The sequence below is a fragment of the Mobula birostris genome, chromosome 15 (assembly GCF_030028105.1).
Source record: "Mobula birostris isolate sMobBir1 chromosome 15, sMobBir1.hap1, whole genome shotgun sequence".
Classification (NCBI taxonomy): domain Eukaryota; kingdom Metazoa; phylum Chordata; class Chondrichthyes; order Myliobatiformes; family Myliobatidae; genus Mobula; species Mobula birostris.
This window is the reverse complement of record NC_092384.1, coordinates 6869736-6886804: the sequence shown is the minus strand read 5'-3', so window position 1 is coordinate 6886804 and position 17069 is coordinate 6869736. Positions and strand designations below refer to the sequence as shown.

The 17069-nt window shown below is 40.2% G+C and overlaps 1 protein-coding gene across 1 annotated transcript in view; it reads right to left on the bottom strand.

The window, feature by feature from the left end:
- cnot1 (CCR4-NOT transcription complex, subunit 1) overlaps positions 1 to 17069 on the bottom strand; it is a 220410-nt gene that overhangs the window by 74039 nt on the left and 129302 nt on the right. Inside the window, 5 exon segments of the mRNA XM_072279270.1 lie at positions 10249 to 10359; positions 10486 to 10602; positions 11023 to 11202; positions 13179 to 13319; positions 14993 to 15223. Coding sequence (XP_072135371.1) covers positions 10249 to 10359; positions 10486 to 10602; positions 11023 to 11202; positions 13179 to 13319; positions 14993 to 15223 — 780 coding nt within the window.

Below are 17069 nucleotides of genomic sequence, written 5' to 3'. Positions count from 1 at the left end.
GGAGAGCACCTCGGGTCCAGTGATCACAATGCTATTAGTTTCAATATAATTATGGCGAAGGATAGATCTGGACCCATGGTTGAGATTTTTGATTGGAGAAAGGCTAACTTTGAGGAGATGCGAAAGGATTTAGAAGGAGTGGATTGGGACAATTTGTTTTATGGGAAGGATGTAAGAGAAATGGAGGTCATTTAAAGGTGAAATTTTGAGAGTACAGAATCTTTAAGTTCCTGTTAGGTTGAAAGGAAAGGTTAAAAATTTGAGAGAGCCATGGTTTTCAAGGGATATTGGAAACTTGGTTCAGAAAAAAAAGAGAGATCTACAATAAATATAGGCAGCATGGAGTAAATGAGGTGCTCGAGGAATATAAAGAATGTAAAAAGAATCTTAAGAAAGAAATTAGAAAAGCTAAAAGAAGATATGAGGTTGCTTTGGCCAGTAAGGTGAAAATAAATCCCAAGGGTTTCTACTGATATATATCCCAACATTACTGGAGCTTTTAAAAATATAAAAGTGGATAAGTCTCCGGGTCCTGACAGGATATACCCTAGGACATTGAGGGAAGTTAGTGTGGAAATAGCAGGGGCTCTGACAGAAATATTTCAAATGTCATTAGAAACAGGGATGGTGCTGGAGGATTGGCGAATTGCTCATGTTGTTCCATTGTTTAAAAAGTGTTCTAAGAGTAAACCTAGCAATTATCGGCCTGTGAATTTGACGTCAGTGGTGGGTAAATTGATGGAAAGCATTCTTAAAGATGGTATATATAATTATCTAGATAGACAGGGTCTGATTAGGAACAGTCAATGTGGATTTGTGCGTGGAAGGTCATGTTTGACAAATCTCATTGAATTTTTGAAGAGGTTACTAGGAATGTTGACGAGGGTAAAGCGGTGGATGTTGTCTATATGGACTTCAGTAAGGCCTTTGACAAGGTCCCACACGGAAGGTTGGTAAGGAAGGTTCAATCGTTAGGTATTAATATTGAAATAGTAAAATGGATTCAGCAGTGGCTGGATGGGAGACGCCAGAGAGTGGAGGTGGAAAACTGTTTGTCAGATTGGAGGCCAGTGACTAGTGGTGTGCCTCAGGGAACTGTACTGGGTCCAATGTTATTTGTCATATACATTAACGATTTGGATGATGGAGTAAGTATGCAGATGATACTAAGATAGGTGGAGTTGTGGATAATGAAGTAGGTTTTCAAAGCTTGCAGAGAGATTTAAGCCAGTTAGAAGAGTGGGCTGGAAGATGGCAGATGGAGTTTAATGCTGATAAATGTGAGGTGCTACACTTTGGTAGGACTAACCAAAATAGGACATACATGGTAAATGGTAGGGCATTGAAGAATGCAGTAGAACAGAGGGATCTAGGAATAATGGTGCATAGTTCCCTGAAGTTCGAATCTTATGTGGATAGGGTGGTGAAGAAAGCTTTTGGTATGCTAGCCTTTATAAATCAGAGCATTGAGAATAGGAGTTGGGATGTAATGTTGAAATTGTACAAGGCATTGGTGAGGCCAAATTTGGAGTACTGTGTACAGTTTTGGTCACCAAATTATAGGAAAGATGCCAACAAAATAGAGAGAGTACAGAGAAGGTTTACTAGAATGTTACCTGGGTTTCATCACCTCAGTTACAGAGAAAGGTTGAACAAGTTGGGTCTTTATTCTTTGGAACATAGAAGGTTGAGGGGAGACTTGATAGAGGTATTTAAGATTATGAGAGGGATAGATAGAGTTGACGTGGATAGGCTTTTTCCATTGAGAGTGGGGGAGATTCAAACAAGAGGACATGAGTTGAAAGTTAAAGGGCAAAAGTTTAGGGGGTAACATGAGGGGGAACTTCTTTACTCAGAGAGTGGTGGATGTGTGGAACAAGCTTCCAGCAGAAGTGGTTGAGGCAAGTTCGATGTTGTTGTTTAAAGTTAAGCTGGACAGCTATATGGGCAAGAAAGGAATGGAGGGTTATGGGCTGAGTGCAGGTCGGTGAGACTAGGTGAGAGTAAGAGTTCGGCACGGACTAGAAGGGCCGAGATGGCCTGTTTCCGTGTTGTAATTATTATATGGTTACATCACCTTTGACACCCTTACTAATCAATAACCTCCACTTTAAATATACCCAATGACTTGGCCTCCACTGGTGTCTGTGCAGATTCACCACCCTCTGGCTAAAAAAAATTCCTCATCTCTGTTCTAAAGGGACATCCCTGTATTCTGAGGCTGTGCCCTATGATCCTACACTCTCCCACTATAGGAAACATCCTCTCCATGTCCACGCTATCCTGGACTAATTTGTGGTATAATTAGAGATAGGTTAGTCAGTGTGATGTTGTGGGCATCACTGGATCGTGACTAAAAGAAGGCCACAGTTGGAAGCTTAATGTCAAAGGATATACTTTGTATTGAAAGGACAGGGAGGAAGGCATAGGCAGTGGTGTGGGTCTGTTGCTGAGAGATGGAATTGCATCTTTAGAAAGAGGTGACATAGGGTCAGAAAATGCTGAATCTCTGTGGGTGGATTTAAGAAACTGTAAGGGTTAAAAAAAACATCATAGGAATCATATATAGGCCTCCAAGCAGTAAACAAAACATGGAGTTGAGATTGCAAAGGGAGCTGGAAAAGGCATGTAGTAAGGGTAAAGACACAATTGTGATGGGGGTCTTTAATATGCAAGAGGGTTGGGAAAATCAGGTTGGTGTCAGATTGCAAAAGAGGGAATTTGTTGAATGCCTATGAGATGGCGTTTTAGAGCGCTTGTGCTCGAGCCTACTTGGAGAAAGACTATCTAAAATTGGGTGTTGTATAATAACCCATATCTTATCAGGGAGCTTAACATTAAGGAACTAGGAGACAGTGATCGTAATATGATTGATTTCATAGTGCAGTATGAGTGGGAGAAACACAAGTCACCTCCCGCATGGAGGTCGGTGAGCAGTGGTGTTCCGCAGGGATCTGTTCTGGGACCCCTCCTCTGCGGTTTTTATAAATGACCTGGATAAAGAAGTAGAAGGGTAGGTTTGTAAATTTGCTGATGACACAAAGGTTGGGTGTTGTGGATAATCTAGGGGGTTGTCAGAGTTTACAGCAGGACATCCATAGGATGCAGAACTGGGCTGAGAAGTGGCAGATGGACTTCAACCCAAAGTGGTTCATTTTGGTCGGTCCAATTTGAAGAAGGAATATAATATAAATGGTAAGACCCTTGGCAGTGTGAAGGATCTGAGAGATCTTGGGGTCCATTTCCATAGGACATTTAAAGCTGCTGCAGAGGTTGACAGTCTTGTCAAGAAGGTGTATGGTGTGTTGGCATTCATCAACCATGGGACTGAGTTCAAGAGATGTGAGGTAATGTTACAGCTATACAAGACCTTGGTCAGACCCCACTTGGAGTACTGTGTTCAGTTCTGGTTACCTCACTACCGGAAGGATGTGGATACTATAGAGAGAGAGTGCACAGAAGATTTACAAGGAAATTGCCTGGATTGGAGAGCATGAAAATAGGTTGAGTCAACTTGGTCTTTTCTCCTTGGAGTGATGGGGGATGAGGGGCACTGATTGTGTGGATAGCCAGAGGCTTTTTCCCAGGGCTGAAAAGGATAACACGAGGGGACATAGTTTTAAGGTGCTTGGAAATGGGTACCGAGGGGATATCAGGGGTACTTTTTCACACAGAGAGTGGTGGGTCCGTGGAATGCACTGCCGGCGATGATGGTGGAAGTGGATACAATAAGAGCCTTTTAGATAGGTACATGAAGCTTACAAAAATAGAGGGCTATGCACAAGGGAAATTCTAGGCAGTCTCTAGAGTAGGTTACATGGTGGCACAACGTTGTGGGCTGAAGGGCCTGTAACGTGCTGTAAATATCCAAGTTCTATGTTCTATCCAGGCCTTTCAATAGTCAACAGCTTTCAGAGAGACGAACCCGCTCGTTCTTTTAAACTTCAGTAAGTACAGGAATTGTCTCACCCGTCCAGAAATAATTATACACTATATTAATTAGGTTAACATAGCTGAATATTAAAAGTGGGCCAAATTTCAGTTACAAATTTAGCCTCAGAATTTACAGCTTTCATTTAGAGACTTATTCTGCATTAGTTTGAGTTTGTTAGATAAACTGCTCACACACTTCAAAGTGTATCAACTACCTCTGCATTACTGATGTGGAGACAAAAAGATTTACTGCCTTGTTTTAGACAGGAACAATGTTAACTTTAAAAAAACAACACTGATACAGCTCCCTCTCGTCCTTTTATTTCATTAATGCTTAGTTGATTTACTAACACCACTGAATTAATACCTTATATTATAATTATGAATAGTCTACAGCTGTCAGAAGAGTGTGCTCATCTCAGCCTATATATTTACATCTATTTAAGATTATCAGACATGTTGAAGGGTTCTGGACTAAACAGAGCCCTTTTGGTATCAACACAAGTGCATTATATGCTGAATTCATGTTCGATGGGATGAATTCTGCAGTCCAAATACATTACGGCACAAGGTAAGTGCTTGGTGCTACAGCATAAACAAGACAGAGTCAGAATCAGTAACAATGTATGGAAATGGCCCTTCTGCCCACCTTGTCCATGCTGATCAAAGTGCCAACCTAAGTTAATCCCAGTTGCAAACCTTTGGCCCCTTTCCTATCAGAGACTAATCCAAACGTCTTTTGAGTGTTATTGTACCCGCCTCAACTACTTTCTCCAGCAGCTAGTTCCATGAATGCAACACCCTCAGTGCAATGAAGTTGCCCCTCAGGTACCTTTTCAATTTTTCCCTCTTACCTTGAATCTACGCCCACTAGTTTTTGGTTCCCTATCTCTCAGAAGGCTGTTTGCATTCACCCTATCTATTCGCTCACAATTTTAAATACTTCTATATTGCCAACTCCTCAGCCTAACATCCGAGGAAATCAACTATTAGCCTACCTCTATCTCTCTCTTTAACTCAGGACACGAAGACCAAGCAACATTCTTGTAAATGATCTTTTTAATTTAATTACATCTTTCTTACAATAGGGTGCCAGGATACACAATACTCCAAGGGCGGTCTCATAAACATCTTGTTCAACTACACCATACATTCCATGTCTTGACTGAAGGACAACGTACCATATATCTTCACCACTACCCTGTTCATCCATGCTTCCAATTTCAATGAATATGTGCCTATACTCCTCTGTCCCACAACACATCCCGGGGCACTACAATTCACTATACAAGACATGACTGACTTTCTAAAATTCAGCACCTCACACTTACCTGGATTGAACAATTGCCAATCCCCACTCCAATTATCTACCTTGTCAAATAATTCCCTGTAGTTTTGATCAACTTTCCTCACTGTTCACAGCAGCACCTAGGATATTAGATTCTTGATTGGTCAAGGCACGAAGGGACACGGGGCCGTGATGAAATGGCGAAGCAGACTTAATGGGCCACATGGCCCAATTCTGCTCCGCTATTCCATCATGGTAAATCAACAACAGAATGGTTTAAAAAGAAGAAATTAATGTTTTGGAAAGGCTGACCTTAATCCTATACAATTATTGAGGAATGACCTGAAGCAAGCAGTTCATGCAAGGAAGCCCACCAACATTCAAGAGTTGAAGTAGTTTTATAAGGAGGAATGGCCTAAAATTTCTCCAAGCTGACATGCAGGACTGATCAACAGTTATCAGAAATGTTTCCATGAGGAATTCTGCAGATGCTGGAAATTCAAGCAACTTTGATGTGTGTTACCAGAAATGTTTCGTTTAAATTATTGCTCTGCAAGGGGGTCAAACCAGTTACTGAAAGCAAAGATTCACATACCTTTCCCAACAAATACATGTAATAGTGGATCATCTTTCTCAATAAGTATAATTTTTTTAATGTTACTTATTTAATTGGGTTCTCTTTATCTAGTTTTAGGACTTGCCTAGAGATCACAGTTTAGGTCATATTTATGCAGAAAGAGAGAAAGTTCTAAAGGGTTCATGAACTTTCTAGCACCACCGTACCCATGGATTTGGCCTCCACAGCAGTCTGTGGCAGAGCGTTCCACAGATTCACTATTCTCTAGCTTAAAAAAAAAATTCCTCCTTACCTCTGTTCTAAAAGGACGTCCCTCAATTTTGAGGCTGAGCCCTCCAGGTCTGGATACCCCCACCATAAGAAACATTCTCCCCACATCCATCTAATTTAGTCCTTTCAACATTCAGTAGGTTTCAATGAGATCCCCATGCTTCTAAATTTTGGTGAGTACAGGCCCAAAGCTGCCAAACGCTCCTCCCATGTTAACTCCTTCATTCTCAGAATCAATCTTATGAACCTACCCTGGACTCTCTCCAATGACAGCACATCTTATGCGATGTGGGGCCTATAACTGGTAAGAACACTCCAAGTACAGTCTGACTAATGTCTTATAAACTTTCAGCATTATCTCCTTGCTTTTATATTCTATTCCCCTTGAAATAAACGCCAACATTGCTTTTGCCTTCTTTACCACAGACTCAACCTGTAAATTAACCTTCTGGGAATCTTGCACAAGGACTCCCAAGTCCCTTTGTACCTCTGATGTTTGAATCTTCTTCCCATTTAGATAATAGTCCACACTATTGTTCCTTTTACCAAAATGCATTATCATACATTCCCCAACACCGTATTCCATTTGCCACTTTTTTGGCCCATTCTTCCAGTTTGTCCAAGTCATGCTGCAATCGCATTGCTTCCTCAGCACTACCTACCCCTCCAAGTATCTTTGTATCATTCACAGACTTTGCCAGAAAGCCATCAATTCCATTATCCAAATCATTGGCAAACAATGTGAAAAGTAGTGGTCCCAATACTGGCCCGAGTAACAGCACTAGTCACTGGCAGCCAACCAGAAAAGGCTCCTTTTATTCTCATCGCTGCCTCCTGCCTGTCAACCATTCCGCTATCCATTTCAGATTCTTTCCTGGATAAGCAGCCTCGTGTGTGGCACCTCATCAAATGCCTTCTGAAAATTCAAGTAAATGACATCCATTGCTCCTTTGTCCATCCTGCTCATTACTTCCTCGAAGAACTCTACAGATTTGTCAGGCAGGATTTCCCTTCACAGAAAGCACGGTGACTTTGACTTACACCCTATCCTCGTTATATGTGTCTTCAGACTATGTGGATTCACGAGGAACCCATTTTTAACAACATCTCGTTATATGCGTCCAAAATTCACAGTTATGTGAGCAGCACTGCCTTCCCGCCAATACAAGTCACGTGCGCACACCTCACCATCTCACTGTTGGGATGAGAAGCACCGCTTTCCCGCCATTACAAGTCAGGTGCGCGCGCCTCACAATCTCTCCCTCGCCACTCTCGTATAGGTTTTGGCAAGATGTGGATGCGCAATCTTAAACTTCTGTTGGTTTTACCTACAATTTCAAGATTTTGTGCTTGAAATATTTAATTATGCCTCCTAAGCGTCCAATGTCATGTCTTGGGCCGTCAGCAGAGCGGCAGAGAACCGCTTTAACACTTGAAAATTATAAACAGCGCAGCATCAGCTGACGGTAACACAGTTCTGGGACGCTACTGTCGGGAACAGAATCTTGCCTTTAAAGTTCTTTTGTCGCTTGACAATGCGCCAGCCCATCCTAAATATTTGGACAGCATTCATCCTAACATAACAGTGCGTTTCCTGCCACTTAACACAACATCGCTGATTCAACCACTCCACCAAGGTGTAATCCACATTCAAGGCGTATGTATTTTTTTTTTACAGCGAACTATCTCTCAGATGCTGCAAGCAACAAACGATTTTGAAAATCCCGGGAGTTTACCAACGGCGAGGGAATGGTGGAAGTCGGAACACTTGGCACAAATGGCGATAGACTTAGACCCAAGCTTAGAACGGAGTCAGCATTTCTGTCATTCCCTGCCGTCAACCCTTCTTCCCTTCAAGCAAATTTAAAACAAAATGCTGCCAAGCAAACAACCCTCACCACTTTATGCAAATCGCTGTAATATTTCTGCTGCCGGCAGTTCTAAGAGTCTTCCTTCATCCCTTGCTGTGCTTGATATTATCCTGACGACCACAACCATCCACCTTATCCGTGTAAAGCTGCCCGACACCACAACAACCACTCATCTCCCGGAGCGAACACACCTGCCACTGTTGGTGAGTACTGTACAGCAGAGGATGTTAACTTTCTATGATTTATTACATTGAATATTACCTTAAACTGATTAAATATAATACAAATGTTGTCTTGTAGTACTGCTTTTGTGTTGTATTGGTATAAAAATGTAAGTTACAGATAAAACATATTTAGGAAGCTCTCTGGAACGCATCCCTATTTTCTCCATTTAAATAATTGTTCACATTATGCCATTTCACATTACACGTCAACGTCGAGGAACGTATCCCTCGCATATAAGGAGGATAGGGTGTATTTTATCATTAGTCTCCAAGTACCCCGAAACTTCATCATTAACAATAGACCCAACACTTTTCCAACCACTGAGGTCAGGCTAACAGGCATATAATTTCCTTTCTTTTGCCCTCCACTCTTCCCAAAGAGTGCAGTGACATGTGCAATCTCCCAGTCCTCTGGGACCATGACAGAATCAAGTGATCCTTGAAAGAAGCATCTGCTATTTTTTAGTACGCTGGAGGAACTCAGCAGGTCCGGCAACATCAGTGGAAACGATGAGTTAACGTTTCGGGCCGGAACGTCGACTCACCATTTCCACTGACGCTGCCCGACCTGCTGAGTTCCTCCAACGCACTGTAAGTGTTGCTTTGATCCCAGCATCTGCAGATTATTTTGTGTAAAGCATCTGCTATCCCTTCAGCAACCTCTCTCAGGACTCTGGGATGTAGTCAATCTAGTCCAGGTGACTTACCCACCTTAAAACCTTTCAATTTGCCTAGCACTTTTTCCTTTGTAATAGCAATGGGACTCACTCCTGCTCCCTGACATTCATGGACCTCTGGCACACTACTAGTATCTTCCACTCAACAACGAAGATGTATGCAAAGTACTCAAGTTCATATGCCATTTCTTTGCCACCATTCCTAAGTCACCAGCAAAATTTTCCAGTGGTCCAATATTAACTCTTACCTCCCTTTTACTCCTTATATAACTGAACAGACTTTTGGCTAGTTTGCCCTCATTTTGCATTTCTTCCCTTCTTATAGCTTTTTTAGTTGCCTTTTGTTGGATTTTAAAAGTTGCCCAATAACTTTGTTACCAGTGTTTCATCTGCTGCTGAAATTGAAGAGTAGTGTCTAGTTTGCTATGTGACGACAAACCAAGTTATCAGAAGATTGATGCTGATGAGAGAGATAAGGGAAACAATGGAGAAACATTCAACATGCTAATAAGAGAGAAGAGAGAGATTAACGAGAAAGAAACACATTTCAGAATATTGACAGACAGGTTGCTTTGAACCTGAACTGTTTGAAGTTTGATGGGCAGGCGATACCCCAGCAGGGGGATAAAAAGAACAGGTTCGCTAAGGCACGACACACACGAGACCCTGGAAGAGCGGTGTGCCCCCACAAGTTGGTGGAAGTTGGAGGTCTGGTTCGAGGGAACCGACCATAGACTGACAGGGTGAAAAGGTACAATTGGCGGGAACCTGGTGTGTGTGTCCGCCCTTGCCTGGGTGCCGGGTTCATCACGGAAGAACGGTCGTATCCGGAACGGAGGGGTCACAGTCGGTGACCACAGAAGACATTAAAAGGGTTCGCCCGAAAGCTAACTGCGAAGAACATCAAAGGTCTGCTGAACCAGATTTGAATATCGCTGTCTCTCTCTCTCCAACTGCACAACAGCGATTACTGCGAAATGTACTAAGCTGAACTGAATTCTGCGTCACTTGAGACTGATCATTTTACCCCTAGACTGCGATAGAGCTTGGTTGATTCCTATTACCCTAGTTCTGTGTACGTGTGTGTTTTATCATTGCTAACCTGTTGCATTTATATCCTTACGATTAGAGTACTGTGTTACTTATTTCTTCAAAAAAACTTTATTAGCTTCTGTTAAACCAGACTCCAACTAAGTGGTCCATTTCTGCTGGTTTGGCAACCCAGTTACGGGGTAAGTAACAGCTACAAGTAAGACAATCATCAAGCTCACAAGGAGCCAGTGCAAACAAGAACTTGAGTATTGTCATATTTACTCTAACAGCAGAACTGCATCAGAATTTTATCAAATCTTTCTTAGGACTGAGAAGTCACTTCTATCTAACCGTAATAATTTTTTTTTAAACTTACCATACTCCTAACGCTGGACTCTAAAACTTTGGCAACGAAAGGGACAACATAGAGCATCTCCTGCTGACCTTTTATGTAAGCTTCCAGCAGCAATGATTTCACATCCAGATCCTATGTACGAAATGAATGTAAAAATAAAAACAAGACCACCTAAACGTTATAGGCTAATTCAACAACTAAAAACTCAACACCAAAATAGACTCAAATATAATTGATCGACTACGTGAAGGCACTTACAATATGCAAAATGGGTTTATTTTTGGCCAAGGTGATCATACCCAACCAGTGCCCCAGGTTCTTCAACAATGATCGGTCTGAGAAGTTTGCTGCAGCCTTGTCTGAAGTTAACAGTACCTAAAATAGCCAAGAGAAATTGCTAAAACAGGGCTGCAACTAGTCAATTGATATTTAACACCCAAATTAAAATACCTTAATTATTACTCAGTCTTAAAATTAATTTAGCACTTTAATGTGCCAAATAGCCTCTAAAAATGCATCACTTAGATCACTTGAATAAACTATATGAGGAAATGCTCTGCAAATTATTGCACTATAATGCATTAATACACTGAGGGGAATAATGTTTAACACCTATACAGATCTATAGGTTAATGGATCTTGGGTTTAACGGCTTACCAACTTGTGATGTATTGTATTAAGAACAGTTACTCTACATTGGCAAAATGTACATATGGGGGAAAAAAGGACAGTTTGCAATGTTAACGGACACAGATGAAAATAAAACCTCAACGTTCATACTTCTACAAATCTTACCTTGATGTTTCTGTATGTTTCAGAGAGCACCATTTTGTTAAACTCTAAGTTTTTTAAGGTGTCCATAAAGTTTGAATACAGACTGTGAAAGTTTGGTTCAATGCTAACCCGCTTCATAACCAAATATTGAGATACCCAGGGCATAAACTCATCCTTCACGGTCTCCTTCAGTTCCTCCACCTGTAACACCACAAATTAATAAGACATCGTTCATACATTAGTTACAAGGGTACAATCTAAAGTTGAGAAATATTGCAGTTTGGCATTGAAGATAAGAGTGTCATCTGAGTAGGTGGCCAAAGGATTGATTAACATCTTCAAAATATTTAATTCCTGTGACAATCAGAGCATCCTGCTCTTAAACAAATATCAGCTTTGCTGGCAAGTTCAATGCTGGGTCCGTAGCTGTTTGTCATTTATAACAACGACCTGGATGATAAAAGTAGTGAACTGGATCAGCAAATTTTCAGATGACACCAAGATTGGGGGTGCAGTGGACCTCAAGGAACACTATCAAAGTCTGCAGCGGGATCTGAACCAGCTGGAAAAATGGCAGACGGAATTTAATGCAGACCAGTGTGAGGTATTGCACTTTGGGACGTCCAACCCAGTGAGCTGTAGGGAACTGAGGAGTGCAGCAGAACAGAGGAATCTGGGAGTAGAGATCCATAATTCCTTGAAACTAGTGTCATAGACAGCTGGGCCAGAAAGAGCTTTTGGCACATTGGCCTTCATAAATCAAAGTATTGAGTACAGAAACAGGAAGTTATGTTGAAGTTATACAAAATGTTGGTGAGGCCTAATTTGGAGTATTGTGTGCAGTTTTGGGCACCTACCCACAGGAAAGATGTCAATAAAATTGAAAGAATACAGAGAAAATTTACGAAGATGTTGCCGGAACTTGAGGAGCTGAGTTACAGACAAAAGGTTGAATAGGTTAAGACTTTATTCACTAGAAAGTAGAAAACTGAAGATAGTATTTAATATTATGAGGGGTATAGCTTGGATAAGCAGACACTGAGGTTGGGTGAGTCTACTAGAGGTCATGGGTTAAGAGTGAAAGGTGATAAGTTTAAGGGGAACAAGAGGGGGAGCTTCTTCACTGAAAGGGTGGTGAAAGTGTGGAACGAGCTGCCAGCGCAAGTGGTGGATGTGGGGTTGATTTCAAAATTTAAGAGAAATTTGGATAAATACATGGATGGGACAGGTATGGAAGGCTATGGTCCGGGTGCAGATCAATGGGACTAGGCAGATTAATGGTTCTGCTCAGAGTAGATGGGCTGAAGGACCATTTCTGTGCTATAGCAGTGTATGACTCTACGAATCAAAGTTAAAAGAGTCATCAATATTTTTTCTCCAACCACAAAATGCTGCAAATCACTAAGTCATTGAACCACAAAATTAATTGATTGTATTTGATGCATTTGAGTTCTCAATAAGATTGTTGACAGTTGACTACTGAGATGAAACAATGGGAACAGGAGGAATACACAAAAGAAAGCCATCCTACTAAATAGCAAGGCCCAAGCTTACGAATTTATTATCTTTTGAACCATCATTTTCTGTGGATTACAGAAATATCACCTATACAAATATTTCAACAAGGATTTCAGAATCTGGAAGATTTGAGTCCTAATGTACTCTGGCATAGCAAAACATTTTCCTGCTAAATGTTTAATATAGTTCCCACATCAGATCATTTAAGTAGGTAATTAATTAATGGGCTTATTAATGTCACTCGATGGTTTGACCAGATTTGATTAAAACTATAGGGTGAAATTAAGAAGCCCATTAGGTCTTTTTTTTATCACCACAGATAACAATGGGCAGTCATCAATGCTTACAGCTTCTGCTTTGATTGCAAACAGAAATACTTTTAGCTTTGATTTAATTAATGCCACCGAGCTGAGTTGGATGATGTACATCAGCAACAACTCAGTTGGCATTTATTTGAAACTAAACTCAATTTAAATAGTGCACTGCTAAATATTCAAGGTATTTAAATATCCAGTGGTTGCAAGAGACTGAAGTCAGTCTGTTTGCTGGAAAAACTATTTAATAGAGACTAAGTGTTCTCAAGCACAAGTTTTCTAAGAATATCAATAAGTGATAAAACAGTTAAGAATAAAACAGATACTACACCTCGGAATACCCACCTTCTGTGTCATATTCGACTGTGAGAGGTTGTTGAAGATGAATGCCACTTTTTCTTGAATATTTTCAGGAGGTTCCACTATCCTCTCTGCCTGGTCTGTGGCCACCAACAACGTTTCTATATTTGTTGTATTAATAGAGGGCTAAAAAAAAAAATTTATTTAATATGTTGCCAATGGAATGGCATTAAAACGTTGTCCAATGAAAAATCTTACTTGGAAAAGCAACCCACTCCTCAAATGTTTCATGTTCAAAGGAAATGGCAGCTAAATTCAGGATTATTTTTAAGAATTTAATTTAATCAAAGACTAAGATCCATAATTTGCCACAGGTGATGTAGTGGCATCCGCACCAGACTCAGAGGCGAATGGTCCCTGGTTCGAATCCGCCCGGCACCTTGCATGCTTTTCATCCGTGCTAAGTTGAGCACCAAACTAACAACTCAGCTTCATAAGACAGACAAAAATTCTAAAGAAACGGCAAGGTTGCTGCCCAATGCGCTACGAGCCTTAGAAAGGAACAAGTGACTGAACAGCTATCTTTTACTGTGGGCTCTTAAATGGAACATCTAGGTATACAAAAATCCTTACAACTGTAGACATTCAATTATCTCATCAAGCTGGATGAAATTGAGCATTTGCTTTCAATAAATTTTGCATATGCTCAATATTCTATATATTTAGATGACTTAAAATTTCAGCTGTTATTTACAGGAACTGTAATGTAACATTTTTGAAACAGTATCATGCATAATAAAATAACTATTACATGGAGGTAAAAATCTTTGAAAAGTAACAGCACAAAAAGTTTATGATTGCAATTTGCTGTAACAGCAGATTAAAAGCCCAAGTTGAGTTTTGAAATTACTAAGCTGCATGTATGAACGTGAGATAGGACACTTCTTATTGAGAAATCCAATGATACCTGAAATATGAATGGCACCTTTTGAAAGCTGGAGGTGATAAACTAATCATGAGATCTTTCTTAACCCTTCGCCAACATATGGAGGGAGTATAGGGGAAATCGAAAAATTAAAAAATGGTATGCGAAATATTTTACAATATTAATTTCCATTTTGCAGAACTGGAATATTCTCAATCTTATAATAACTACTAAGTTACCAATATAGAGTCAAACTGCCAACTCCTGGAAAGGAAATGGCAATGGACCTGCTGCTGAGAAAGCTGCCGATGCTTACAGCTAAAGTATGAACCAAATACTTGTACACAGCTGCTCAAGTCTATCACAAACCATAATGGTGAGGCCCAGCATGGCAGCATTATGCAATGGCAGGGCTGGAAGGTGGAAGTGAAGTGACCAAATGCAAAGACAGCAAATGTCACCACCATCAGTCTTCGGCAGCTATCAGGTGTGCCGTAGCTTCTGAATGACTTGAACATTCAAATGCTTAAAAACAGTGAAAAAACATACACATTTAAACAAAAGAAAACACCCTAGAAAGATCTTCTCAATCTAGAAAGTCTTATCCTTTGCATTTGGTCCTGTCCATTCAAATATTGAATTCACTGTCCTTGATTTAGGCAAGAGGTGGCAAAGATTGGGCTAGAAGATTCACCAGTGCAGCTGCTCAAGATCAGGAGCAAATTCATGCTCTAACATTGGACATCATGAAAAGGAATGGATTTTGGAAATCAGTAAAGAAAGTGGCTGGAAGAATACACAAATGGTGGTACTTAAACCGAAAAATATTAGGCCGTTTGAAATGTAAGTACTGGCATTTCACAGAAAGTTTTAGCCCATTATTGTAAATGAACTTAATCTCTGCCGCCAGTGTAAGACCATCATAAACACTCACCGGTACATCTTTCTTAAAGCTCACTCCAGTCGGCCTGGTAACTGTAGTTGCTTTGGTGACTGTGGTGGTCGTGGAAGTGGTCACGATGGCACTGACCTGTCTGGCCATAGGGGTCTTATTCTGAGCCTGTGCTTGAGCCTGAGCTTGTGCCAAAGCAATACTGCCAGGCGTTGTAATGCTACCCTGCATTTTCACAGGGGGGTCTCGGGACTGCTGGCCATATTCAATGTACTAGAAGAAAAAGAAAATTAAAAAAAAACAATGACAATAGTTAGCGTAGCTCATTGTCGTAAAATTACCCATCTTACCTAAAAAGTGGACACTATTGTTTCTGGTTTCGAAAGAACATACTTAAAATTATATCGAGCCCATTTATGACCCCAAACATGGATTTATCTGATTTCATTTGGGGATGTGATCTTTGGGGCTTATGGTTGATATTACAAAATTACTCTCAGTCACTGGGTGAAGGGAGAGATGAAAAAGGAGAAAACAGACTAACTGAACCTGATAATTTATCAGTGGCCCATCCATTCTGAAACACAAACTGTAGTGTACTAGGTGGCACTAGTAACCTGGATGATATGTTCATGGGTTTAGAGTCCAGGAAATAATCCAAATGTTTAGGAGAAAAGGGGAAAGGTTGGTGACAAAGATACCTCATCAACCACATGCTGTTCATGCATCAAAGAAAAACAAAGCACACACAGTTCACTACCCTTTGTTCTGTGGCAATTAAAACAAGGTTACACTATATTAAGCAAAAATGACAAGTTCATATCAATATATTTTACGTTAAGGCACTTTTAATCAATGTCTTTTTTTTTACTTCCACTCTCCCTAATCCTTTCACAAATTAGATAAAATCTTTGCTACATTGCTGCTGACTTCTTTGTATAGGAAACAGTTCCTTCATATTTACCCTAACTGGGTTTCTCAATTCTATATACTTAGATTAAATCTTCTAACCTATTCCACTCCTAAGCACACAATCTCAGGCTACCTAATGTTTTATTGTAATCAAAATTCCCCAGTCCTTCCAAATTCTCCCTTGTACCTTCTCACGTCCTTCCTGTAATCCAATAATTAGAAGTGCTCACAGTATCCTCAGAAAATAAATACCTCAATCATTAAAAGTATACTGTACACCTTAAATGGCATATGCATATGTCCTTTCAATGGGTGTCTATACACATGCATCTCAAGGTGACTCCTTTCATCTGTATTCCTCAGGATTTTATAATTTGCTCTGTGTCTGTTGTTTGCCTTTTCCAAATACTCCACATCACTTTGAATAGAATCCTATTTGTTACCTGTCTATTCACCTGACCACTCCTTTGATATCTACCCGCTTCCTTCCTATGTCGTCAATCATTGCCAACTGTGTTATAAGCTGGCACTTCATCATATCCAAATCATATCAAGAAAAACAAGGGACCTAAGTGGACATTGTTGAACAATAGAGCAAATGGCTCCCAAAATCTTTCCTTCTCACCAAGTTTACTTTGGATTAGATTTACCACTTTTGGATTATTCTTTGCTAATCACACTAGACCTGATCAGTCTTTATCAAAATCTAGATAAAGCACTCCACTCATCTGCCTTCTTTAATTAAATCAGTAAGTTTATTCATTGATATGATATCTTGTTTAACGAATATGTACGGACTGTTCTTGATGAAACGTTTTTTAATATAAATTTTCTGCTCCTCAAAACTTTTCATCCCAAATCTGGTTGATTGGCCTGTAATTAATCTAATCTTCAGCATTTTAATTCTATACCATGTCTCCTGACACAACTGATACCAAAACTGGCTGGAAAATGATGAACCGAGCTATTTCCATTTCTTTGCTTCTTTGCCTTGGTTACACATCACCTTGACCTCCCATGTATCCAGGTATTATGGTATTAAACTCCTACCTATTTCATAAGAATATATACATAATCAAGAGCAGGCCAGTCAGACACTTTCACCTCCTCTGCCATGAATCAGACATATCTGAATGCAAAGTTGTTCTCAACACCATACCCTTCAACTCTTACTAGTTTAAACATCTCCCACCTTGAAGATATTCAA